General features: G+C 46.0%; 1 protein-coding gene across 7 annotated transcripts in view; it reads left to right on the plus strand.

Moving 5' to 3' along the window:
- PKNOX1 (PBX/knotted 1 homeobox 1) overlaps positions 1 to 26,899 on the plus strand; it is an 82,246-nt gene that overhangs the window by 20,015 nt on the left and 35,332 nt on the right. For all 7 annotated transcript variants that reach the window (XM_034753566.1, XM_034753558.1, XM_034753586.1 and 4 more), the window contains 2 exons: positions 15,820 to 15,921; positions 25,364 to 25,491. In XM_034753566.1, the coding sequence (XP_034609457.1) occupies positions 15,871 to 15,921; positions 25,364 to 25,491 (179 nt within the window). In that variant the 5' untranslated portion in view covers positions 15,820 to 15,870. The remainder of the gene's footprint in view (positions 1 to 15,819; positions 15,922 to 25,363; positions 25,492 to 26,899) is intronic.

Genomic DNA, 26,899 nt, shown 5'->3' on the forward strand with positions numbered 1-26,899 from the left:
GAGCTGGATTTATTTTAAGGAGGGCAGAGAGGGAACGTCTCTGAGGAAGCCAAGGAGGTTGTTCCAGGAGTAGTTGGCGGCCGTCTAGAAGGCAGAGATCTGAAAATGGAAGAAGGAGACGAAGGAAGGAGGAAGGCAAGTGGTCAGGGGGAGGAGGAAGAAAGCATAGGAAATTGAGGGTAGAAGAAGAAATGAGAGCAAAGATGTAAGTGAAAGACAGATTATGTAAATCTTTCTAGGTGATGAAAAGGAGCTTTAATTTTATACAGCAAGAGATGGGAAGGATGGAGGAATTAATAGGCTGCAGGTTTAAAACAAACAAAAGGAAGTACTACTTCACACAATGCAAAGTCAACCAGTGGAACTCATTGCCAGGGGATATTGTGAAGGCTAAAACTATAACTGGGTTTAAAAGAGAATTAGATAAGTTCATGGAGGACAGGTCTGCCAATGGCTATTAGCCAATATGATCAGGGATGCAATCCCATGCTCTGGATCTCCTCAGCCTCTAATTGCCAGAAACGGGAGTTTCAGGGGATGGATCACTTGATATAAATATATTCTGTTCATTCCCTCTGAAACATCTGGCATTGGCTACTATTGGAAGACAGGTTACTGGGCTAAATGTAACATTGGTCTGACCCAGTATGATCATTCTTATGTTCTTAAGAATAAAATGTGGTAGTCAAATGGAGTGTGAGAAAACTAACATTAGTAGCATATTGGAATGGTAAAAGATAATTGAAAGTTATAAGAATAAAGATAAGAGGATGATTGGGTGTAGACATGTTTTGAGCAGTGGTCACAATGAGAAAAGGACAGATGTGGAAATATTAAAGAGGAAGAAACAACTGGATTTACAGGGAGTGGATACATGAAGAGGAGGAGGGAGAAGGTAGATTTTTGGAAGTATTGTAAAGTTGTCAGAGAAGGGAGAGGTTTTAGTAGAAAATCTTAAACCTGTTTTAATATGTCTTAAATTTGAGATGGCAGTTAAATATGCAAGAATAGATTCTTCTTCGAGTAATGTCCCTATGGGTGCTTCATCTTAGGTGTGTATGTGTCCCTGTACCTAGGATCTGAGATTTTTGGTAGCAGTGCCTGTTGGACTGCACATGAGCTCCTTCTCCCCCATATCACATTGTGAGCAGCAGCTATATAGCGCTATTTAGTCCAACTGCCATCAGTTCCTTTGCAACCTCCCTTGGCCAGAAATGGAGTCCTTGCAGAGCCCTTTCTAGGCAAGTGCCTTTAGTGCCCTTTATAATATGTTTTTTTTTTAAGATTTAGATCGTTAATAGTTGTTTCCATTTTCTTTCCCTTTTTCTCCTTGTTTAAAAAAATATTTTTTTTCTTCCTCCTAGTTACCCTGTAGGTCAGATTGGTGTTTCCCTAAATTCTTCCCTTCACAGGAGTTATCCCTACATGGGGTTATGCCAGAATACCCCGGGTTCAAAAGGTGCCTCTCTTGCTGGGAGGCCATCCCCATGAGCAATGAAGAGAAAGGCAACAGACTCTCACAAAGAGAGTAAGAAAAGGGCCATAAGTTCTTCTTCGAGTGCTTGCTCATATCCATTCCATTAGGTGTGTGCGCGCCGCGTGCACGATCGTCGGAAGATTTTCTACCCTAGCAACACCGGCGGGTCGGCTGTGGAGCCCCCTAGAGTGGCGCCTTCATGGCGCTGAATATATACCCCAGCCGACCCGGCGCCCCCTCAGTTCCTTCTTACCGCCCCTGACGGTCGTTGGAACTGTGGAGCGCGGCATAGCTGTCCTCCACTCTCCCTAGCTTAGTTAGTTATTCGCAGTTGTAGTTATAGTTATAGTTCTAGTGTTTGTAGTTAAATAGTTAAATAGTTTTAAAGTTGTTATAGTTGTTATAGTAGTCCAGGGGACTAAGGGGGTCGTCTCCCCCTTTCTCCCCCGGCCGCGGGCCCGGGCTCATGCCCAAAGCTCCCGGCTTCAAGCAGTGCGCCTCCTGCGCTAAGCCTATGCCCATGAGCGACCCACACGACTCCTGTCTGAAGTGCCTGGGAGAGTCCCACCAAACAGATAAGTGCAAGATCTGTAAGGCCTTCAGACCAAGGACCAAGAAAGAGCGGGACTTTCGGCTCCGGCAACTCCTGATGGAGGCGGCACTTAGTCCGGACACTCCCTCTACGAGCCAAGCCCCGGCACCTAGCGCCTCGGTGCGCAGTGCCCCAGCAGCACCGGCAATGCCGACCGCGCGGGTGGTGTCGGACAAGCCTCCCCGGCACCGGACCTCGTCGGCACCGCAGCAAGTACCTCGACGCCGGTCATTATCCCCGGGGCATAAAAAAGCCCATAAGACGGGGGCCTCCGTGCCGAAGACGCCGGCTCCCCCAGTGCCGGGGGTAGAGCCGAGTCCGCCGGTGGAGCACCGGAAACAGGTGCCTCCAGCACTGTCGACTCCGGCACCGAGGCCGTTGAGTCCGGTGCAGATAGCGTCTCCACCGAGACCGGCGGTAATACAACTCCCGTCGACTCCGGAGACTTTCGTGGCGGCGAGAGACTTGATAGCTCTCACAGAGCCGGCACCGCCTCAACCACTGGCACCGACGGCACCGTTGACTCGCCCGGTCCAGTCAAGGGGGAAACCTGCCTTGATGCGCCCTCCATCACAAGGGCTGGAACCTCGGCACCGGTCCAGGTCCCGAAGCAGGCCCCCACGCCGCTCGCAGTCCCGGCACCGAATATCACCTCGGCACTGGTCGTACTCGCGGCCAAGATCTTCGTCGCGGCACCGTTCTACGTCTCAGCACCGCTATGATCGTCGGCACCGATCAACGTCGAGACGTAGTTCTCGGCACCGCTACGGTCGACGCTCGACGTCGAGAGGCCGCTCCCGGCACCGGGCATACTCCAGGTCCTCGTCGAGGTCCAGATCCGGCTCCCGGGACCGACGAGGTCATCGGCACCGATCGCGGTCCCGGCACCGTTCGCCGGCACCGCGCAGAGATAGATCATCTCCGGACCGGTACCGTGCGGCACCGCAGCCCACGGGAATCGTTTCGTCTCTCTCGGCACCGCCATGGCCATCAAGATCGGTGTCTCGCTCCTCGGAAGACCTGTCGAGATCGGCATACCCCCCTCAAGGGCAAGCCGAGGAACGGAACTTGGGCCATTGGCAGGAGATGGCAGAGGACCACTCTCATGGCCCATCTCACTGGTCGTTTTGGACCCCGTGGGCGTACCACCAGGAGCAAGGGGCTCCAATACCCTCGACCTCTCGCTCGGGTCACTCAGTTAGAAGGGCTCCGGAATCCACCATCTCTCGGCCTCCGCCAGGGGGCATGGAGGCTTCCGTGTCCACGCCACCCGACACCATAGATCCAAGTACAGGTGATGCTCCGGCCCAGGAGCAGGGGGATCAGGACCCTCCCTTGGATCCAGTACCACCGGAGGCATCTTCCTCTTCCTCTCCGGATGAGGCAGTGGCGGGCACATCATGTACAGGTCCCCCTCCGATAGATCTTCGGGCTCACGAGGATCTCCTGCGTAGGATGGCCCGTAATATGGACCTGCAGGCGGAGGAGATAGTGGAAGTGCAGGACCCTATTGTGAACATCCTCGGAGCGGATGCCCCATCGAGGGTGGCGTTACCCCTGATCCGCACCATACAGACCAATGCAAATACGATATGGCAAACTCCTGCCTCTATCCCACCCACAGCGAGAGGGGTGGAAAGGAAATACTTTGTCCCATCTAAGGACTACGGGTACTTGTATACCCACCCCCAACCGTGTTCACTGGTGGTGGCATCAGTGAACGCAAGAGAGCGCCACGGTCAGCAGGCTGCAGCGCCTAAATCAAAGGAGGCTAAGCGGCTCGATTTGTTTGGCCGTAAGGTTTACTCAGCCGGAGGGCTGCAACTTAGAGCGGCGAACCAGCAGGCGCTCCTGAGCCGCTACAACTTTAACTCCTGGAACTCTATGGGGAAGTTTAAGGAGTTGATTCCCCAAGAGTCCAGGGAGGAGTTTGGAGCCATGGTAGAGGAGGGTAAGAAGGTAGCTTGGACCTCCTTGCAAGCCTCCTTGGACATAGCGGACTCGGCTGCGAGGACCCTGGCTTCGGGTATCGCTATGCGGAGGATCTCCTGGCTTCAGGTTTCGGGGTTGCCCCCGGAGCTGCAGCAAACCCTACAGGATCTGCCCTTTGAGGGACATGGATTGTTCTCGGACAAGACGGACTCTCGCCTGCAGAGCCTCAAGGACTCGAGAACAATCATGCGCTCCCTGGGGATGCATGTTGCGGGCCCTCAGCGCAGACCATTTAGGCCGCAGCCTCAGCGCTTCTACCCCCCCCCCCCCCCGCCTCGTCAGAGACAGGACTCGGCCCGGAGGCGAGGGCGAGGTGGTAGAAGAAGGTGGACCGGCCCTCAACCCGGCCAGAACCAGGGGCCACCTAGACCACCTTCAGGCCCCAGACAGAACTTTTGAAGGTGCGGTCGAGGACGGCGCCCCAGTCATCCCCCAGGATCCAGCCCCCTCCTTTCGGGATCGCCTCTCCCACTTCCACTGTGCTTGGTCCCTTATAACTTCGGACCGTTGGGTCCTCCGCACGGTGGAGAGGGGATACGCTATCCAGTTTTCTTCTATCCCCCCCTTCCACCCCCCTTCCCCGTCCCTCTTCAGGGACCCTTCTCACGAGCAACTTCTTATACAGGAGGTTTCTACGCTCCTGGCCATGGGGGCCATAGAGGAGGTTCCGATGGAGTTAAGGGGCAGGGGATTTTATTCCCGTTACTTCCTGATCCCCAAGTCCAAAGGAGGTCTGCGGCCCATCTTGGACTTGCGCGGACTCAACAAATTCGTAGTAAAGTTGAAGTTCCGCATGGTCTCTTTGGGGGCCATTATCCCTTCCCTCGATCCTGGAGACTGGTTCGCCGCCCTCGACATGAAAGACGCATACTTTCACATCTCAATTTACTCACCTCACAGATGCTTCCTGCGATTCGTGGTAAACACGGTGCACTACCAATTTGCAGTCCTTCCCTTCGGCCTATCCTCGGCCCCAAGAGTGTTCACGAAATGTATGGCTGTCGTGGCAGCGTACCTTCGTCGGCAAGGGATACAGGTGTTCCCGTACCTAGACGACTGGCTGGTACGCGGTCGCACCAAAGAGCAAGTTCAAGCTCACGTCCACAGAATAGTGCACACATTCAACGAGTTGGGCATCCTACTCAACAAGGACAAATCCACTCTAGAACCTACCCAGAGAATAGATTTCATCGGCGCAGTTCTAGACTCCAGACGTGCACAAGCCATCCTGCCAGACAACCGCTTTGGCACCATCACGAGCCTCATTCAAGGGCTACAGGCCTTCCCAACTACCACGGTGAGGTCGTGCCTTACCCTGCTGGGTCACATGGCTTCCTGCACGTACGTAACCAGGCATGCCAGACTTCGGCTTCGCCCACTCCAGACCTGGGTGTCATCAATATACCGTCCACATCGGGACAGCCTGAACATGGTGGTCACGGTCCCGAACTCGGTCCTGACCTCCCTCACCTGGTGGCTAGATCACAATGTGGTCTGCGAGGGGATGCCTTTTCACACCCCACAGCCCTCTCTGCACCTGGTCACAGACGCTTCATCTCTGGGTTGGGGCGCCCATCTCAACGAACACCATACCCAGGGACTGTGGACTGCACCCCAGTTAGCCCTGCATATCAATGTTCGGGAACTGATGGCGGTACGCCTGGCGTGCCAAGCATTTCTCAATCTCCTACGTGGCCGTTGTGTGTTAGTTCTCATCGACAACACCACGGCCATGTTTTACATCAACAAGCAAGGAGGAGCACGTTCGTCAATTCTATGCCAAGAGGCCATTCGCCTGTGGGACTTCTGCATCGCCCACTCAATCCATCTCACGGCATCCTTCCTCCCTGGAGTCCAGAACACTCTAGCGGACCGACTCAGCAGGTCCTTCCGGACGCACGAGTGGTCTATCCGTCCGGACATCATACGTTCCATCTTCCAGAGGTGGGGGTTTCCCCAGATAGACCTGTTTGCATCTCGAGACAACAGGAAGTGTCACGTGTTCTGCTCCCTACAAGGTCGAGCTCCGGGCTCCCTCTCGGATGCGTTTCTCCTTCCCTGGAAAGACCACCTGTTTTATGCCTTCCCTCCGTTTCCTCTGGTCCACAAGGTACTGCTCAAATTGCGCAGAGACCAGGCACAGGTAATTCTGATCGCTCCAGCGTGGCCGAGACAACATTGGTACACCACACTGTTGGAACTCTCGGTTCAGACACCGATCCCGCTTCCATTATATCCGGATCTCATCTCCCAGGACCACGGCCGGCTGCGTCACCCCGACCTGCAATCACTCCACCTCACAGCGTGGCTGCTCCATGGTTCACCCAGGCAGAGCGGCAATGCTCGCACTCTGTCCAACAGATTCTGCTGAGCAGTAGGAAGCCCTCAACATGCACCACGTACCTGGCCAAGTGGAAACGGTTCTACTGTTGGTGCGAACAACGAGCCACGTCCCCGTTGCAGGCACCCATTCCTCTCATTTTGGAATATCTCCTCTCCCTAAAACAGCAGGGGTTGGCGATATCTTCAATTAGAGTTCACCTGGCCGCTATATCGGCCTTTCACCCAGGGGAACTCGCGTCCTCGGTATTCTCTAACCCGATGGTCGTTAGATTCCTCAAGGGCTTAGACCGGATGTACCCACAACAACGTCAGCCCGTCCCGACGTGGGACCTCAACCTGGTTCTCTCCAAGCTCACAGGTCCTCCATTCGAGCCACTGGCCACCTGTTCACTTCTGTACCTATCCTGGAAGACAGCCTTCCTCGTAGCCATCACCTCAGCAAGGCGCGTTTCTGAACTCAGGGCGCTTACCTCTGAGCCCCCTTACACAGTTTTTCACAAGGATAAAGTGCAGCTTCGTCCACATCCTGCCTTTCTCCCTAAGGTGGTTTCTCCTTTTCATATCAACCAGGATATTTTTCTCCCGGTCTTTTATCCCAAACCACATACCACTCGCCAGGATCAACGTTTGCATTCCCTGGACGTACGAAGGGCCCTGGCCTTCTATATTGACCGCACAAAGCACTTTAGAAAGACGACGCAACTCTTCGTTGCAGTGGCCGACCGAATGAAAGGCTCACCGGTCTCCTCACAACGCCTATCCTCCTGGATTATGTCTTGCATCCGGACTTGCTATGACCTGGCAGGTGTCTCAGCACCGCACCTCACCGCTCACTCCACGAGGGCCCAAGCTTCCTCGACGGCTTTCCTGGCGCAAGTTCCGATCCAGGACATTTGTAGAGCGGCGGTTTGGTCATCAGTCCACACATTTACAGCTCACTATGCACTAGTGCAGCAGTCCAGAGACGATGCTGCTTTCGGATCAGCGGTTTTGCACACAGCAATGTCTCACTCCGACCCCACCACCTAAGTTGGGCTTGGGAGTCACCTAATGGAATGGATATGAGCAAGCACTCGAAGAAGAAAAGACGGTTACTCACCGTTGTAACTGTTGTTCTTCGAGATGTGTTGCTCATATCCATTCCAAACCCGCCCCCCGTCCCCACTGTCGGAGTAGCCGGCAAGAAGGAACTGAGGGGGCGCCGGGTCGGCTGGGGTATATATTCAGCGCCATGAAGGCGCCACTCTAGGGGGCTCCACAGCCGACCCGCCGGTGTTGCTAGGGTAGAAAATCTTCCGACGATCGTGCACGCGGCGCGCACACACCTAATGGAATGGATATGAGCAACACATCTCGAAGAACAACAGTTACAATGGTGAGTAACCGTCTTTTTGTCTACCAAGGAACTATCCCAGAAAGAGTTCCCTGACAAGGTCGGTAGCCTCCACACCGTCAGGTACTATGCACAGTACCTTTGACTCCCCTGGGACCTCCAGTACCAACACTGCCAATAAGTCCAAGGACCCCAAGAGGGCTGGACTAGACAAGACTGCACTATCAGGCAATAGAGGCAAAGAGAAGCCCAAAGACAGCACAGATTACACTACCTAACCACACAGTACCGAGCGCTTTGGCACTGACAAGAACTTTGCCGCCATCTACCTCACAATCAACAGAGCGCATAGTCATCTTGGCACCGTCTGCGCCAACAGTATTGGCATTGATGCACATGTCTCCGATGGTACCCATGTTGATGCCGGTGCTGCAGGAATTTAGATTCCCAAAAGACCTGGTCATCCGAAGAAGTGGGATGTAGCCCATGAAAGCTTGTGCTCAAATAAATTTGTTAGTCTCTAAGGTGCCACAAGTACTCCTGTTCTTTTTGCGGATACAGATGAACACGGCTGCTACTCTGAAAACTGGTCATCTCTGAGACTCTGGAATCACCCCTGCTTCGCGCTATGCTCCCAGCGGTACACACCTGTCCCTCCAGAGTGTAACCGGTACCACATTGTTCACCATCACCATCTGGGACTGCTTGCTCCTTCTCAAGTGAAGATGATGAAGTTCTGTATTCAGTGATATTGTGTACCTTCCTCCCCGCCCTATCATGGGATTATACAGTGTGACCCGCACACACACATACTAGATGCCAGGAGACCAGGTGTGATTCAGGGCCTTGGTATGGGCACCCCATGGATGCCCCCCCATGCCTGTGCCATGCAATGGCCTTGCTATTGGGTTGCTTTAACACAACAGTTTCCCAGAGTACTCAGAGGGAAAGACCTAGACACTCCCTGTCTTCCTTGGTATCCAGATCTCAGCCTGAAGGACAATCTTTTGAGGAGCAGGAGAAAATAGAGGAAACTACGCCTCCGACCAACATCTTGTTATCTTCACCAGACAAGACAATTATGCCACGCAGCGCTCCCCTCTTCTCCCCCGCCCCCAACATCAGTAGTTGACTTCAAACAATTTCAAGAGCTATTCCAAAAAATTGCAGACTCTCCAGATACCATTGGAGGAAGTGAGAGAATCACAGCACAAGTTGCTGGACATACTGCGAACCTCCACATCTGCCAAGATAGCACTTCCTATCAATGAAGCCCTTTTAGACCCAGCCAAGATTGTCTGGCAGACTCCAGCCACGATACCCCCCACATGTAAGAGGGCCAATAAAAAAATATTATGTCCCCTTCAAGGATGTGGATTTCTTATTCATGCATCCCACACCATGCTCCTCCTCTCCCTTGGGGCACTGCTCCTCCTCTTTCCCTTGAGGCCATGCTCCCAGGCCAGGCCGGAAGCCAGAGCTATGCTGTAGTAGAATGAGCATATTTCCACCCTCCCCCCCCATCTCCCTCCAGCAGAGCTAGCCCGAGCCCTGTCCCCCTTCCCCAAGTTCATTTTTGGCAAAACTGGTCATTTGTCCTTTTTGCTCTTGCCAAGTGATCATCAGTTGGCAAGAGCAAATGGGGCAAATGCCTAGTTTTCCAAAAAAAGTCGGGATGTCTGAGACAAGGCTTAAAAAGGGGACTGTCCCGGCTAAAATGGGATGTATGGTCACCCGAGGCTATAATAAGAGCTGCCTGGGCAGCTATGGGGAGCCCTGGACCCTCCACTTGCCCTGGGCGGGGGCAGGGTGCCCAAGAGCAGCACCCAACCCATGTCCCTGTCCCCCTTCCCCCAGGGCATGCTGCCCAGGGCAGGTGGCGGGTCCAGTTTCCCACAGCTGCCTGGGCTCCCTGAACAGCTCTTACCATGACCCAGCTTCCAGCCAGGCCAGGGGGCGGGGCCTCATTACGGGTAAGGTGGTGGGGGCAAATGTTCTTTGTGCCCAGGGCCACAATATATCTTAATCCACCTCTGCCCCCTACGATAAGGACTGGAAGAGACTAGATCTCTTTGGACAAATGGCATACTCATCAGTGACTCTATAATTCAGAATTGCTAATTGTGAGGCACTTATGTCAAATTATAGTAACATGATTTTATTGATTACATCTCTGAGAACAAAAAAGAACAGTTCTAGGCAATCATCACAGAGGGTCAGCTGCTAGCAGGGCATATACTGTCTGAAGCCAGCCTTTAAGACATTGCATATATGGTCTGGCATGTTTTACCACAAAGGTAGTCGTGGCCACATGCCCTAGAAGTTGTAAAACAGTTTCTGGCTGATATCTGCGGACTGGCTCATACTGTAGCTATCAAATTTGCTAGGGTAGTGAGCAAAAATCTCTCGATTCCAATTGAAGTCAAGAACTCCTTGTTCCTACATTCATCTATCAATGAAGATGGCCTTTCTTGTAGCCATCACATCCGCTTGTAGCATGGAGAAAATGGGAACCCTTCTGGCGTACCCATCCTACGCAGTCTTCTTCAAAGATAATGTCACATTAAGACCCCACCCAAGGTGCCATCTTCCTTCCATCTGAACCAACCTATCCACCTTCCACCTTTCTTCTCTAAGCCACAAGGAAATAAACAAGAGGCCCTTTCGCACATGCTAGATGTTCGTAGGGCATTGGCCTTCTATTGTAGCTTTCCTGAACAATGTACCAATACCAGAGATTTGTAGAGCAGCATCCTGGCCATCCGTGCACTACGCAATTGAGCAGGACTCGGCATCAGAGGCTCTGTTAAGGCTGACTGACTGTCCTATCATCAGTAACAAAGCCAAATCTGAAGCCCCAGCCTTCCAACCAGGGGGACTGCTCTATAGTCACCTAAGGGGGAGCATCTATAGGGACACTCCTCAAAGAAGAAGAGAAGGTTACTCACCCTGTGCAATAACTGAGGTTCTTTGAGATGTGTGTCCTTATGGGTTCTCCACTATCCACCCTACGCCTCGTTGCTTTGGAGTTCAAACATGGACTCTGCATTAGAGAAGAACTGATAGCATTTGGACTGCATAGTGCTATATAGCCACCACTCAGGGTGTGGGATGGGGTGCATATGTGGTCCAATGGGCACTGCTACCGAAAATCTCCGATCCTAGGCGTAGGGATGCAGACGCATCTAAGGTGGAGCACCCATAGGGGGACACATCTCAAAGAATCTCAGTTACTGCACAGCGTGAGTAACCTTCTCTTCTTTGAGTAGTGTCCCTATAGGTGTTCCACCTTAAATGGACTGGAGAGCAGTGCCTCCTTCCATATGTTAGCTAGAAATATGAGTCCGGACTGAGTTGGAAGGTCACCAAAACAGCATTATGAGGTCACCAAAACGGCATTATGGCTCAATTTTCCCATCTGTAAAATGGAGATACTTTCTTCTTCAAGTGCTGTCCCTGTGGATGCTCCACATCAGGTGTCAGTGCATCCCGGCGCTGTTGATCAGACATTTTGAGGAGAAGTGTCCATTTGGGGGACACATGTGCAGTAGTCATCTCATGGCACTGTTGGCGCCTCATCTAGTGCACACACGACCTGACCCCCCTCAGTTCCTTCTCCACCATCCTTGGCCTGAGACAGAGCTCCGTTGCAGTGTCCCAGCATCTCTCACAAACCTAGAGAAACATAATTAGAAATAGTTTGTTTTTTCCTAGTATAGTTAGTGTTTGGTTAGTCTTAGTCAGTTACTAAAAAAATCTTTGCAACTGGCCTCTGATCCAGGGCAACAGACTCTTTCCACAGGGGCTCCCCAGCTATATCCACCTCAACTAAGGACAACTCTCGTTCCCCTAAAAGATCAAGGGAAAGAGCCACACCTTCACCACAGAGAGCCGAATAAAAAGAAACTGTCTCCTGCTAGGTCACTATCTTTGGTGCCTACCACTCCACGGGTGAGTCCTTTAGAGGCACAGTGCACCTCTGGCAAAGTCCGCACTGGGACCTCTGCCTAGCCCCATCAGAAGGACAAGGAGTCGAGGCATGTACCTAAGACTGCCTTCTCCTCTAAAGCACCGACCATACTGTTAAGAGACACGGCACCGAGGCCCTCACCACTGACTATGCCTCCACCACTGGTGCCAGCGACCCCATTGGCACTGACGGACAGAGCCAAGATGACACCATCCATACTGAGCAAGTTGGGACCACAAGTCATCGGCACTGTCCCCGGTACCATCTAAAACAATGACATCAGTACTGACGGTGCCAAAATCAACGGCACCACATCAATTAATACAAAAAAAAAAGACCTTGTGGTCTCTTCAGTAGTGCAGTCACCACTCTTCAACATCGATGGCTCACCTGAGCATACAGCATCAGACCATCCTCGCCCCGCCTCCCCCCCCATTATCGAGTGATGATGAGATGAACAGGAAAAGCATGCCTTCTCTTCACCCACAGAACACAGACCACCCTGCAGACCCATTAAATCAAAGGCTCCCTATGGATAAGACGTGCAACCTTGGTATGGTCAACCATGGATGTGCCCACCTATGCCCTTTCCTATGCAATGGTCAGCCTGGAACCTATAGGCAGCATACAGGGCTCATTACAACAGACCTTTAACCCCACCCAGAGGTAAAATAAGATCACCACCACCATCCTTCATACTGGAGACCTCGGAAGCTCAGGAGGAAACGGGATGAGAGGGAAGAGGGCACCGAGCAGGACATAGCAGCACCTGTGCATAACTCTTCTTGGTCCCCACAGAAAGCCATAATGCTGCCACCTCCCACCACGGCTGATGATTTCAAACAGTTCCATGAACTGTTCAGAAGGGTAGCACAGAGTCAGGAGATCCCAGTCAAGGAGGTGCAGGACACCCAGCACAAACTCCTCCAGATTCTCCAGACATCGTCTGACTTCTAAAATAGTGTTGCCCATAAATGACATCAGGGAACAGGCAGAAACCATTTGGCAAACACCAGCTACTGACCCACCAAAATGTAAGAAGCTAGATAGGAAGTATTACGTGCCCGCCAAGGTTACGGATTTCCTTTTTTTCTCACCCCCTACCCAATTCTCTAGTAGTAGTGGCCATAAACCAATGCGGTAAACCACAGTATAGGTCCACTCCACAGGACAAGGAGGGCAAGATATTCAACCTCTTTGGAGGAAAGATCTATTCTTCGGCAATCCTACAATTCAGAGTTGCAAATTACAGCACGCTCCTGGCCAAATATGACTATGATAATTATGGCAAACTGAACGAATTTATTAATGACCTCCCAGAGGAGAGGCATGCACAGTTCAAAGCCAAACTAACAGAAGGACAGTTGATCGCCAGAACGGCACTACAGGTGTCCCTTGACGTGGCAGACATGGCGGTGAGAACAACAGCCACAGCTGTAGTAATGCACAGAGCATCATAGCTGCAATTCTCAAGAATTCTGAAAAATCGCCAAGTAAAAGGGGAAGATCTCCCATGCGAAAGAGAAAAAACTTTTCTCTGACAAAACCAATGAGATCCTCCACTCAATGAAAGCTTCCCAGGCGACTCTCCATACTCTCAGGATATATCACCTGCAATGATAGGAAGACGTTACTGGGCATACCAACGCAGCAGAGACACCTTGTTCCAGCATCAGCAGAAACGACATTACGAACCCAAAAGGCACAGGCAAAGACCACAGAGACATAAAGCATCTCAAACCCAATCCTTGACATCACAATCGACATCAACCAGATTTTCAAAATTATTGCTTGGTTGAGGGTTTGAACAACCTCCCTCACCAGATGGCGAAACTATCAACCAGGCCTTTGGCCACCGCTTACACCCTTTTTACCATGTCTGGGTGTCAATCACTATGGACCAATGAGGTTTAGAGATCGCTTTTACCTTAGATGGAAGGTGTTATAGAAGTCTAGTGTTGTAATATCTAGGTACAAAATACGTTTCTTGTTTTCATTTTTATCCCAATATTAATGTGTGTAAGCTTTTTGTTTATGGCAATATAGCAATATACAATTGTCAAGAGAAATGTTATGTACGAAAGATTGTTATAATAGAAAAGTTTTATGAAGGACATTGTTAATATCTGACGCACCCACAGGGGTGCTGGAACTAGGGGTGTTGATGGTGTAGCAGCACCCCCTGGCTTGAAGTAGTAATAGCAGGCAAATACATGGTTTCTGCTTTCAGCAGTCCCACTATAAAAATTTGTTCCAGCATCTCTGCCCACCCATATCTATATCGATTAGATTAATGAGAATGCAATGCAGTATTAATAGTTCTTGTATCTTCAGTGCTTGCTTTGGGGTTGTGTGGGGTGAGTATAAGGAGAGTTGAATTTTAAATGGAGATGGGCCAAGAATACAAAAACAGGCCTAGGCTTTCAGTTATTAAATGACAGAATCTTATGATCTGCCCTTGTGAGGTTTTTGACTTGGAATGGTGTATCTTCTGCCAAGATTAGGTGTTCTTATGTGGCTTCTACTATCTTGGACTGAAATATTGTAAAAATGCCTGTTCTCGTGACATCTTTGCTGTCTCCAGACCAGAACCAGAAAATAGCCGCCTCCTAGTTTATCATTAATTCTGTCAACGAAGGTTTAAAGGATCTAGGAATATGAATCCAATCCTTTTTCTTCACAAAATTGAATGTCTTTCTAAAATTATGCTCTAACTCAACCACAGGATAAAGGCTTGATTTAGGAATTGCTGGATGCTGTTCTGTGGCCTGCACTATGCAGAAGATCAGATGATCATAATGGACCTTTCTGCCCTTAAAATCAGTGAAAATGTACAGTAGTGCCCAGAGGCCCCAATCAGGATAGGAGCTCAATTAGGTTCCATATAAATACGTACAAAGGTTTGTCCCAAAGAGCTAAGACTAAGGTTAAGATTTTGTCATGGTTATTTTTAGTAAAAGTCACTGGCAATAAATAAAAATTCACAGGAGCCCGTGACCTGTCTGTGACTTTACTAAAAGTAACCAGGAGACAGGGCTGGCGGAGGGTAGCGGAGGTAAGGAAGAAGAATGACAGCTGGAGCCCCAATGGGGGTACGGACTGACAGCACTAGCCCCACTGCCATGGGTTGGGGACACGCACAACCCCGACTCCAGCTGCGGGGCAGGGGCACACAGCCGCAGCTCTGGTCCTGGCAGCGGCACACAGCCCCAGCTCCGGCCTCGGCCCTGGCAGCAGCCAAGGTGCACAGCCCCGGTTCCGGCCCCAGCCAAAGCCATGGGGCAGGAGTACATAGCCCCAGCAGGGAGAGAGGAGTGGACAACAACGGATGGCTCCGGCCATGGGAGGGTGGCAGCGATGTATGGCCCAGGCCCCAGGCTGGGGGGGTAGGGGTTTGTGCACGACTCTAGCTCAAGCCCTGGCCAAAGGGCTAGGGGATACACAGCCCCAGCTGAAGGCGCACAGTCCCGGCTCCAGCCTCAGCTACGGGGCAGGGCACACAGCCCTGGCCAAAGCCACAGTCCCGGCTTCAGTCCCTGACAGCTGAAGCCAAAGAAGTCATGGAGGTCTGGTAAAGTCATGGAATCCGTGACTGCCATGACCTCTGTGACTAACTAGTATCCTTAGCTATGACCTTCCTCTGTTCATGATATGAAAGCCCTTCAACAAAATGAAAATGGAGAATATTCTTCAAACTATCTGAAATGTTTTCTCAATGGAAAAACTCCACTTGAGACTGTTTTTAATATCTAGAAAATAGAATACATCTGGAAAACAATGAGTAATTAGTCATCTTAATGGTCCTATACTACAGTGATATGCAAGAGTGTGGGAAAAATTTGGCAACAACCAAAGCAATCCTGATGACTAGACACATTACAGAAGGAAAATGTGTAAGGTTCGGAGCCTTAAATTGCCATAGCTCAATTAACTTAAGGGTTTTGTTTGCGAGAGTGATGGCTGCCTAAAAAATGAATATAATTGCATTTTCAATTAAATAACTCATTCGCTTTGCTATTGCGCACAGAAATTTTGGCAAAATTTTTTGCATTGTGTAGAATCCATTTTAAAAAAGATTATTTTTGTAACTGACATCTTTTACTCTTTTCTAGAATATGTGTTCTCACTTGTGATGATTTGACATTATAAACCCTTCATTAACCATGATGGCAACACAGACATTAAGTATAGACAACTATCAAGATGGACAACAAGTGAGAGCATTTTTCTCCTTTATGTATGCATTACTATTAGCAAGTGAAAAATGACCTTTTTGTTTTAGGTTAGACTCTATATGTGATGTGATACGATGTTGCATCTTTGAGCAGTGGTTCCTAAAAAGTCATTCCATTGATCCGCACTCTGAAGACCTGTTCTCCGTTATTGCTGTATGCCAGCTTGAGCACTAGGTACAAGTCTTCCTGCCAGTAGATGGAGACAGTGTTAACTGTCAGAAGAAAAACTGAGTTGTTGCTTCCCCTACAAAGAGGCCTGGTTAGCTGAACAGTCAGTTACCTTTTATTTCCAAAGAGGCAATTCTCTAGATTGCTATCTTCTGTTTGGAATACCTCCTGCTTTTATTTTGGAGAGCTTTTTTTCCATAAACCCTTTTCTTTGATTGGTTTACTTAGTTTAGAATACTTATGTGTCTTGGTAAAGAGCTGGTTGCAGGGTGGATAAAAATCAATAATTAAAAAAAAAATGCAATTTTTTTTTTTATTTAAATTGGATTTTTTGATAGCTTTTTTCCCCCCTCAAAAAGCATTTATCTAAGATAGTTTTAATTAACATACATTATAGCTCAAAGATATCTCATCGTGGAATAGGGATTATAAATTCTAATTCTGTAGTATGAGACAATATATTCATGTAATGTTTAAGAAAAGTTTTGTAAATGAGTTCCAATAGTTCATGGATTAGAGAGCCAATCCTATGGGGTTCCAGGGACTTTTGTATAGATTATTTAGGTTAATCTTTCTGTCTACCCAATGGGACTCAGTGCTCAGTTTAGAAGATGCCATCAGTGATGCTTAGTTTTGCAGTTCTCAAACAGTGGATTTGTGTCTCCACTCCAGAGATAACATGCTTGTTAACAGCAAAAATGTTTTTAAATAAATACATAATATATAGAAGTGAGAAATAAGACATCAACCATATTGTCCCTCTGCAAATTTGTGTACACAGAGTCAATCCCTTACATCTCTTCTAAAAGTGCAAAGTTTCAAAAAGTTCAATGAATAGAAGATCGTTGGGGGCAGAATAGATCTGGACAAGGAGAAGAAGTCTGGAGATAAATGTGAGACGGGAGGGACAGGCAGTAGAAACAAAAGTGAAACTGTTTGAGCAGCATATTCCAGAAGTCTTGAGGTCTTTCTGAGTGTAGCCTTCATTGATTTGAGATCTGCCATACCATTCTCTCACTAGAAGGGAAAACCTATAATGGCAACAAGCCATAAAAGAGATCCAGTTTGGGAATATTTTAATGAAGTTCCTTTACCTGTGGGTAAGACAGGCATGCGTGCAAAATGCAAACAGTGCAACAAAGAAATGCAAGGCCTGGTTGCCTGAATGAAACAACATCATGAGAAGTGTTCCTTCTCAGGAGGAAGCTGCGTTGAAGATGATGAAAGGAATATGTCTGAACATGCAGGATCTTCAGGTTGGTAAACTTCTTTTATTTCATACTTCTTTCTTAAGGACTGCCTATCTTCCTTCTGGATTATTCTTGAATTCTCATGTTTGAGCAAAAAATATTGTTGTTACTCTCTGCTACTATCATTTTAGATGCAGTTGTGATCAAATAAATAGCTGAAATAGGCTGATCTTTCTTTTACAATTTCACCTTTAAAGTAGTTCTGAGTGTCAGTGAATGCAATGAATAATACACCTCTACCTCGATATAACGCTGTCCTCGGGAGCCAAAAAATCTTACCGCATTATAGGTGAAACCACGTTATATTGAACTTGCTTTGATCCACCGGAGTGCGCAGCCTCCCTCCCTCTCCCTCCTCCCCTTACCCCCCCCCCCGGAGCACTGCTTTACCGCGTTGTATCCGAATTCGTGTTATATTGGGTAGCGTTATATCGAGGTAGAGATGTACTAAATGAGCAGTATGGTGGTAATAATTAAATAATGGCATTGACTTATTTTGTTTAGGAGACTCCATCCTCAACATACAGGATTCTGAAGACTACTCACCTTCAAGGTCACCATCATTTTCTATAGTTTCAGAGTTATCTGCCAATGATAGTGTAGTCGCATCATGTATGTCACATAGCCACAGTATAGCACCTGTAGCAAAAAGAAAAAAAAAATCTCCATCATCCAGAAACAACCATAGATAAGTTTGTGATAAGAACCAGCAGATTACAAAAAGACGTAATTGATGAAAAAATTGCCCGGTTTGTTTATGCAACAAACTCTCCTTTCTATATGATTGAGAACCCACACTTCATTAACCTGGTTCAGTCCTTAAAACCAGGATACAGTCCACCAACAGAGCAGATGTCGCAGGCAAATTGTTGGATAAAAAGTGTATGAAAGAGAAATTGAGCAGTGTGCAAAAGGTCTAGAGGGTAAAATTGTTAACCTGAGTCTTGATGGGTGGAGCAATGTCCACAATTATCCTGGTGTATGTGCTTGTGTGACAACAGAAGAAGGGAATGTCTTCCTTATCGAAACAATTGATACATCAGGAAATGCGCACACACACAGTAAAAGCTATAACAAACTGAAAAAAAAATTCAAATGTCTAGTATGCAGCTTGGTCACAGACAATGCTGCAAATGTATCCAAGATGAGTAGAAATTATTTAGAAGAGAGTGAAGAGAGTCCCAAGCTAATAACATATGGTTGAAGTGCTCATTTGATGCACCTCCTAGCCAAAGACTTCAGTGTTCCAGAAATAAAGGCTAACGTTGTTGAAATTGCAAAATACTTCTGTAACAGCCACTTTGCAGCAGCTGCTCTGAAAAACGTGGGAGGAACCACGCTAACTCTCCCACAAGACGTGCGATGGAACTCAGTAGTGGACTGTTTTGAGCACTATATTAAGAACTGGCCTAATCTGATGACAGTTTGTGAATAAAATTGGGAAAAAATAGTTCTCAACATTGGGCTTAAGAGAAATGTTGAACATATGCTGAGTACCCTGAAGTCTATTTCTGTAGCCTTGAACAAAATGCAGGGAAATAGCTGTTTTATTGCTGAGGCTGTTGAAATTTGAAAGGAACTGAGTGAGCTCTTAAAAAGAAAAATATGCAATAACAGAGTTAAATTACAAGCATTAAAAAACGAACGGGACAAGCACTATTTACAGCTCATTTTCTTACAAATATTCTCAATACTCAGAACCAGGATCAAACCTTAACTGCTGAAGAAGAGGAGTTGGCTATGACGTGGACATCCAGCAATCATCCCTCCATAATGCCAACTATAAAAGCCTTCAGACAGGGCCGGCTCCAGGCACCAGCGAAGGAAGTAGGTGCTTGGGGCGGCCAATGGAAAGGGGCAGCACGTCCGGGTCTTCGGCGGCGGGTCCCTCAGTCCCTCTCTTCCTCTTTGAGCTGGTGCCGAAGTGCCGCCAAAGAGGAAGAGAGGGCGCGAAGGGCCCGCCGCTGAAGTGCCGCCGATTGGCTTTACCCCCCTTTTTTTTTTTTTGCGGCAAAAAAGCTGGAGCCGGACCTGCTAAGGGTGAACCATTCAAGAAATATGTTTGCTGCTGATGTTTTAAAGAAAGTCACACCAGTGAACTGGTGGAAGTCACTTAAGCACTTGGATTCAGAGAGTATTGAAGTGAATATCTCACTTTTAACAGCAGTAGCTTCTTCTGCCGACGTAGAAAAAATATTTTCTTCCTCTGGACTAATTCATTCCAAATTGAGAAATCATTTGGGACCTGAAAAAGCAGAAAAGCTTGTTTTTATTTTCCAGATAACGAACAAATAAGAAAATAAAGGTGAAGACAACTGAGTTAGCTGCAGAAGCCAATATTTTAAATTTCTCATGTTGACCTGGCTGACATAGTCGATTTTAATTTTTGTTTTTTGTTTTTTCAATAAAACAATTTTAACAAAAACAAAACTGATTTTAAAAAACTTGAATGTTTAACTAATTTCAAAATTCATTTGCTTGTTTTGTTAAAATATTATGTTTCCTGTTGAAGAAAAAAATCCAGAATACATAACATTGTTGTTTTAGTTAAATAAAATTTTTTAAATGTCTGTCTGGTGATGTTCTCCTCCTAGTACAGCAGGGCAAGAAAATCCTCCAAATATTAATGATTAACCTGTTGAATTGGAGATAGTTCACCTCCCAGTGACTTCATAAATATCAGCTTCAATTACCTTTGGTAAATGAAATAACCAAACAATCATTCCTTTTCTGATATAGCTGTAAAACGAATCTGAAAAGTCTTCAAAATAAATCACTTAAAAAATGTAGAGTGTGTACGTTCAAAAAATGAAACCTACATTTATCTCTGAGTTGTGAAGAATATGTATTCAGGTTATAACAACCAACAAGAATGGGGGAATTCTACGGCCAAAAAATTAAAAAATCTGCGCCATAAATTAAAAATTCTGTATACAATAGTTTAAAATTTGGCAAAAGTCTGCATATTTTATGTCAAAATAACACAATATAATCATGCCAGTTTCAATTATTTTGGTTTTTTATTTAAAAAAAACCAAAAACCTGTCAGCAAGTATGTAATTTGAGTAATAATTTATTTAAACTACAATACAGAAATGTATTTCCTGCACCCTTCAGAAGCAGTGTAAAGACTTGGGGAAGTCATAAGAACGGCCATACCAGGTCAGACCAAAGGTCCATCTAGCTCAGTATCCTGTCTACCGACAGTGGCCAATGCCAGGTGCCCCAGAGGGAGTGGACCGAACAGGCAATGATCAAGTGATCTCTCTCCTGCCATCCATCACCATTCTCTGACAAACAGAGGCTAGGGATACCATTCCTTACCCATCGTGGCTAATAGCCATTAATGGACTTAACCGCCATGAATTTATCCAGTTCTCTTTTAAACGCTGTTATAGTCCTAGCTTTCACAACTTCCTCAGGTAAGGCATTCCACAAGTTGACTGTGTGCTGCGTGAAGAAAAACTTCCTTGTATTTGTTTTAAACCTGCTGCCTATTAATTTCATTTGGTGACCCCTAGTTCTTGTATTATGGGAATAAGTAAATAACTTTTCCTTATCCACTTTCTCCACATCACTCATGATTTTATATACCTCTATCATATCCCCCCTTAGTCTCCTCTTTTCCAAGCTGGAAGAGTCCTAGCCTCTTTAATCTCTCCTCATATGGGACCCGTTCCAAACCCCTAATCATTTTAGTTGCCCTTTTCTGAACCTTTTCTAGTGCCAGTATATCTTTTTTGAGATGAGGAGACCACATCTGTACGCAGTATTAGAGATGTGGGCGTACCATCGATTTATATAAGGGCAATAATATATTCTCAGTCTTATTCTCTATCCCCTTTTTAATGATCCCTAACATCCTGTTTGCTTTTTTGACCGCCTCTGCGCACTGTGTGGACATCTTCAGAGAACTATTCATGGTGACTCCAAGATCTTTTTCCTGACTTGTTGTAGCTAAATTAGCCCCCATCATATTGTATGTATAGTTGGGGTTATTTTTTCCAATGTGCATTACTTTACATTTATCCACATTAAATTTCATTTGCCATTTTGTTGCCCAATCACTTAGTTTTGTGAGATCTTTTTGAAGTTCGTCACAGTCTGCTTTGGTCTTAACTATCTTGAACAGTTTAGTAGCATCTGCAAACTTTGCCACCTCACTGTTTACCCCTTTCTGCAGATCATTTATAAATAAGTTGAATAGGATTGGTCCGAGGACTGACCCTTGTGGCACACCACTAGTTACCCCTCTCCATTCTGAGAATTTACCATTAATTCCTACCCTTTGTTCCCGGTCTTTTAACCAGTTCTCAATCCATGAAAGGACCTTCCCTTTTATCCCATGACAGCTTAATTTATGTAAGAGCCTTTGGTGAGGGACCGTGTCAAAGGCTTTCTGGAAATCTAAGTACACTATGTCCACTGGATCCCCCTTGTCCACATGTTTGTTGACCCCTTCAAAGAACTCTAATAGATTAGTAAGACATGATTTTTCTTTACAGAAACCATGTTGACTATTGCTCAACAGTTTGTTTTTCTGTGTCTGACAATTTTATTCTTAACTATTGTTTCGACTAATTTGTCCGGTACCGACGTTAGACTTACCGGTCTGTAATTGCCGGGATCACCTCTAGAGCCCTTTTTAAATATTGGTGTTACATTAGCTAACTTCCAGTCATTGGGTACGGAAGCCAATTTAAAGGACAGGTTACAAACCTTAGTTAATAGTTCCGCAACTTCACATTTGAGTTCTTTCAGAACTCTTGGGTGAATGCCATCTGGTCCCGGTGACTTGTTACTGTTAAGTTTATCAATTAATTCCAAAACCTCCTCTAGTGACACTTCAATTTGTGACAGTTCCTCAGATTTATCACCTACGAAAGCTGGCTCAGGTTTGGGAATCTCCCTAACATCCTCAGCCGTGAAGACTGAAGAATCCATTTAGTTTCTCTGCAATGACTTTATCATCTTTAAGTGCTCGTTTTATATCTCGATCATCAAGGGGCCCCACTGGTTGTTTAGCAGGCTTCCTGCTTCTGATGTACTTAAAAAACATTTTGTTATTACCTTTGGAGTTTTTGGCTAGCCGTTCTTCAAACTCCTCTTTGGCTTTTCTTATTACATTCTTGCACTTAATTTGGCAGCGTTTATGCTCCTTTCTATTTGCCTCACTAGGATTTTACTTCCACTTTTTAAAGGAAGTCTTTTTATCTCTCACTGCTTCTTTTACGTGGTTGTTAAGCCACGGTGGCTCTTTTTTATTTCTTTTACTGTGTTTCTTAATTTGGGGTATATATTGAAGGGTAATGGAGGAGTTGAGGGAGAGGAAAGTAATTGCTGGGAGGGAGCCTGGGTGTGAACTTGGATGGTTGTTAGGTATGGGTGGGAGAAGTATGGAACAGTTTTTTGAGGGGTGGGGCGGAAGGGTTGTTAGGGAGTCTCCCCTGTGCAGACCCTCGCTGATCCCTAGCCTCTTTAATTCAATTAGGCACATCTGCCCCTGTCCCCATGTGTCCCTGAACTCCCACTCAGCCAGCCACCTCTCCCACCGTGAGCCTGCACCTTTCTGTCCCCCCACTAGCCCTTCTGAACCCCCGTCTGTAATTCTCCAGCCGTTCCATATGTTCCACCCTGTCCATCCTCCCATATCCCATGCCTTCTGACCTAGCCCCACAGGCAAGGCGCTTTGAGGACCAGAGCCTTTTCTCTTCCCTACCTGCAGCTGGGGCTGCTCCCACCCAGGAGCATCTGCTCTCTGTTCTGGAACCACAGCAGTCCCTGGTGGGCAAAAGGCATAACTGCAGCACTTCTTGGCAGAATGTATTTTGTGCTGAGAAAAGAAAATTCTGCACTGCACATGATTTCTGTGCATGCGCAATAGCACAGAATTCCCTCAGGAGCAGAGCGGTGGTTCTTTTTGTTTTGTTTTGTGCCTCAGGAGTACTCTGCCACAAAGTAGTTTTCTGGTTTTGGTGTGTCTTGGCTTCTGTCATCAGCAGGAAACAGCTGAAAGAAAGTAGCCCCTGGTTTTAGGTAACTCATTTTTAATTTCCAGTGACTGAAGGTGAAGACTCCTCCACCTACAGACTCTGCAAAAATATGGCCCGACCTTTATGATTCTATGCATGAGTCTGTTTTCCCATTGCCCATCCTTCCTTTTGTTAGCCAAAAAATAAGTCCATCGGTTATGTCTTTCTCCAGGCATAGTGGCTTCAAAATCAGCTAAGCCTTCCAAGAGAACTTCTCGAGGGTCAGGAAGTTCTGCCATTTTCTCAAAATTTCCTTTTGAGCTAGAAGAGGGCTCAGCCATGTCAGACGACAAAGTACAAACAGCCTATGCAAGACTTACTTCAGGATAGCGTCTTAAATTCCTTTTGTTCGTTATGTGTGGAATTCAGTGCAGCTTTGTCTTTAGATGTCGTCTGTATTGGTTACTCTAATAATTACTAAGGGCCTGACTCTTCCTTCAAAGGATTGCTCCTTTGGTGACAACTCTTGTGAGGGTGGGTCCTTCTGTGGTTTTTAATTTTCTTTCTGAGGCCTTGATCCTAGTGTGGTGGTGATGCTTAAGACACAAACCGCCATGGTTCAAGCAGAAAAAGAATCTTCCTATGCCACTGGTTCAGTGCCCCCAGGGGGATGTGACTAATGCTCAAGTGGGAAGAAAAATGTAATCCTTTTTGAAAGGAAGATTGGATTCCATGATAGGTAAGTTCTTCTAGTGGGATGATCTTTCTGTCCCCGTTAAGCGGGCTCTTAGTCTAAAGATACCTTGCTGTAGGTGAAGAAGAATGGAAGTCCCATTTTAGAAAGCCATCAAAGTCTCGAAGGCGTTCCCAGTCCATTGATGCCATTCAGGATGTGTTGTATGTGCAGATTGAATTGCCGTACTGTAACTCTAACAATGTTCTTGTGGGGCTATAATATACCCCATATGATCATGGAATAACATAAAACTACCCAAAGATTACAGGACTCTGTATCCTGTTAGTAATGTTTAAATCATGACTCTTTAGGTTTATCTTTTAAGGTGCTTTGGTGCTTTCCTGTTTTGCATCTTTTTCTTGCCTCTTAATATTGCAACTTTTACTTGTGCTCTGCACTCCCACACAAACTGCTGAGTAGCTGTTCAGACTGATAGTCTCTCTCTAACACACACTATTGGATGCCTTTTTAGGCTGGTATCTTTCACCTAACTTGATTTTAATTTGTTGTTGTTCTGTTTTAAGCTGATTAAGTTTGTTCTGCATGGATGTGAAGATGAGCTCATTTAGTTGAACTGGCAAACTTGTTAAAATATTTTTAATGGCAATTACTTTGCTCCATTCTGCTGAAAAACTAGTAAATATTGCTCTTTAAATACAACTACTGTTATTTTCTGTTGCTTTTTACATTGAGTAGGTATTCCTATATTGTTTAATGTCATTTGTGTATGTAAAGGTTTAGAGGTAAATTGTAAGGCGAAATTGCATTCCTGATTAGTGAAAGACTGCAACAAATGCTATATTTCAGTTCTGTATAACAAAGTGTGAATTTTAATGGATGAAGGAACTAGCTCCAGAGTCCCTATTTGCATCAGCGTCTCTGTGGAAAGGGAGAAGGAAATCAATAGGAGGGTAAAGTTTTTATTGTGGTTTCACCACAATGGCTGTTAATCCAGCCTTTGCATAAACTCATTTTTGGAGCAATATATGTCTAACCTATTCCAAAAATAGCTGTTTGTGAGACACAAAATGCTTTAGCAGTTCACTAATATCAATCATTCCAATTTTAAAGCTGAGTGCTGAAACTTGAAATGACCTTTACACTATCCAACAAAAAGTGTCAAGGATTAAATGAGTTTCTTGTTACTGCTTATGCTTTTTGTATAATTGCCAAATCATACCAACCTTCTGGCAATTTACTAGCTTTTTGCATTGCTATTTACTTAGAAAACAGTGTACTACTAATAAATCTTTGTGCTTGGTGACGTAAAATAACTTATCCTCCTTTTTCTACAGATGCAAGTAGTAACCGAGTTAAAAACTGAACAAGACCCAAACTGCTCTGAAACTGATGCAGAAGGAGTGAGTCCTGCCCCTGTAGAATCTCAGACGCCAATGGATGCAGACAAGCAGGCCATTTACAGGTAGTATTATGGACTTTGGTTGTGTCTTTGAAGGGTAAAAAGTATAGTTTTAGGTGTTTTTTCTTTCTTTTTCTTTTAACTAGGCAGATTAAAACCAGATGAGCTGTAGTTTGCAAGTAAACAATGAGTAAGTTCAAATAAAATGGTTTCATTTTCAGACTCTTTACTTAAGGGAAAAAATTTCCCCAAATTTAGGATTCTGTTGTATGATATTGAAGACTATTATGAAGTGCAGATATGTCAGTTATTAAAAACAGATCCTGCTATAGCTGTAATGGGCATCAAGCTTAAGTTAGCAATAGTATTTTGTTTAGGCTATTGAGGAATAGTGACTTTAACTCATACTGTCCCATTATATTTTATATGTTAGAATTAGCTTCAATAGTATCTGAGGCCTTTCCTCATTTATTTTATTTTATTTTTGTGATCAACCAAACCTGTACCACTTTTTCTTTAGGCTAAAAATAAATAAATAAATAAAAATGTGCCTTTTCTCACAACTCTATAATACAAAAATACTTATCTTAGCACTTTTCATTTGAAGATATTAATCACTATGTATAAACTGCAAAGTGAGGGTGTAATTGTAGAACAGATAGGCATACCTGTGTTAGCTTTAATCTAGCTAGTGTGGGTAACAATAGCAGTGTACACATAGTGGCGAGGACTTTAGTATGTGCTATCAAACAGAGTACAAGCCCTCCAGGGACCCTAGGCATGTACTGTACTTTGGTTGGTAGCCCATTCTGAAACCTGTGCTGCTATGAGTACACTGCTATTGTGACCTGTGCTAGCTAAATTAAAACTATCACATGTATGCCTACCCATGCTACAATCACATCTTCACTTTGCAGTGTAGACATACCAAAAGTGCTTTACAAAGGCACTGTTATTGCCAGTTTACACATGGGGAAATGACACATAAGGAGGGTAAGTGACTTGGCCAAGATCACAAAATGAGTTAATGGTAAAATCATCTTCGTTCTGATCTGAGCCAAGTTAGCTAATTTCACAATGAGTCTCTCAAAATACAGGCCGTTCTCAGTTGTACCAAACCATAAGGTGATTTTGTTATATTGAAATGGGGCACATATTGGAGACCAAATGGATGCTATCAGGCTTATTTTTTTTGTAATTTAAATCTGGTTTCATTCTTTGTGTCAGTGCTAATCCATTACACATTGTACTAATACATAACCTTCTACTAACTTACAATTTAATAAAATGCAACAGAGGGTCCTGTGGCACCTTTGAGACTAACAGAAGTACTGGGAGCATAAGCTTTCGTGGGTAAGAACCTCACTTCTTCAGAGGCATCTGAAGATGCCTCTGAAGAAAAGACGGTTACTCACCTTTGTTACTGTTGTTCTTCGAGATGTGTTGCTCATACCCATTCCAATTAGGTGTG

This window comes from Trachemys scripta, chromosome 1 (assembly GCF_013100865.1).
Source record: "Trachemys scripta elegans isolate TJP31775 chromosome 1, CAS_Tse_1.0, whole genome shotgun sequence".
Classification (NCBI taxonomy): Eukaryota; Metazoa; Chordata; order Testudines; family Emydidae; genus Trachemys; species Trachemys scripta.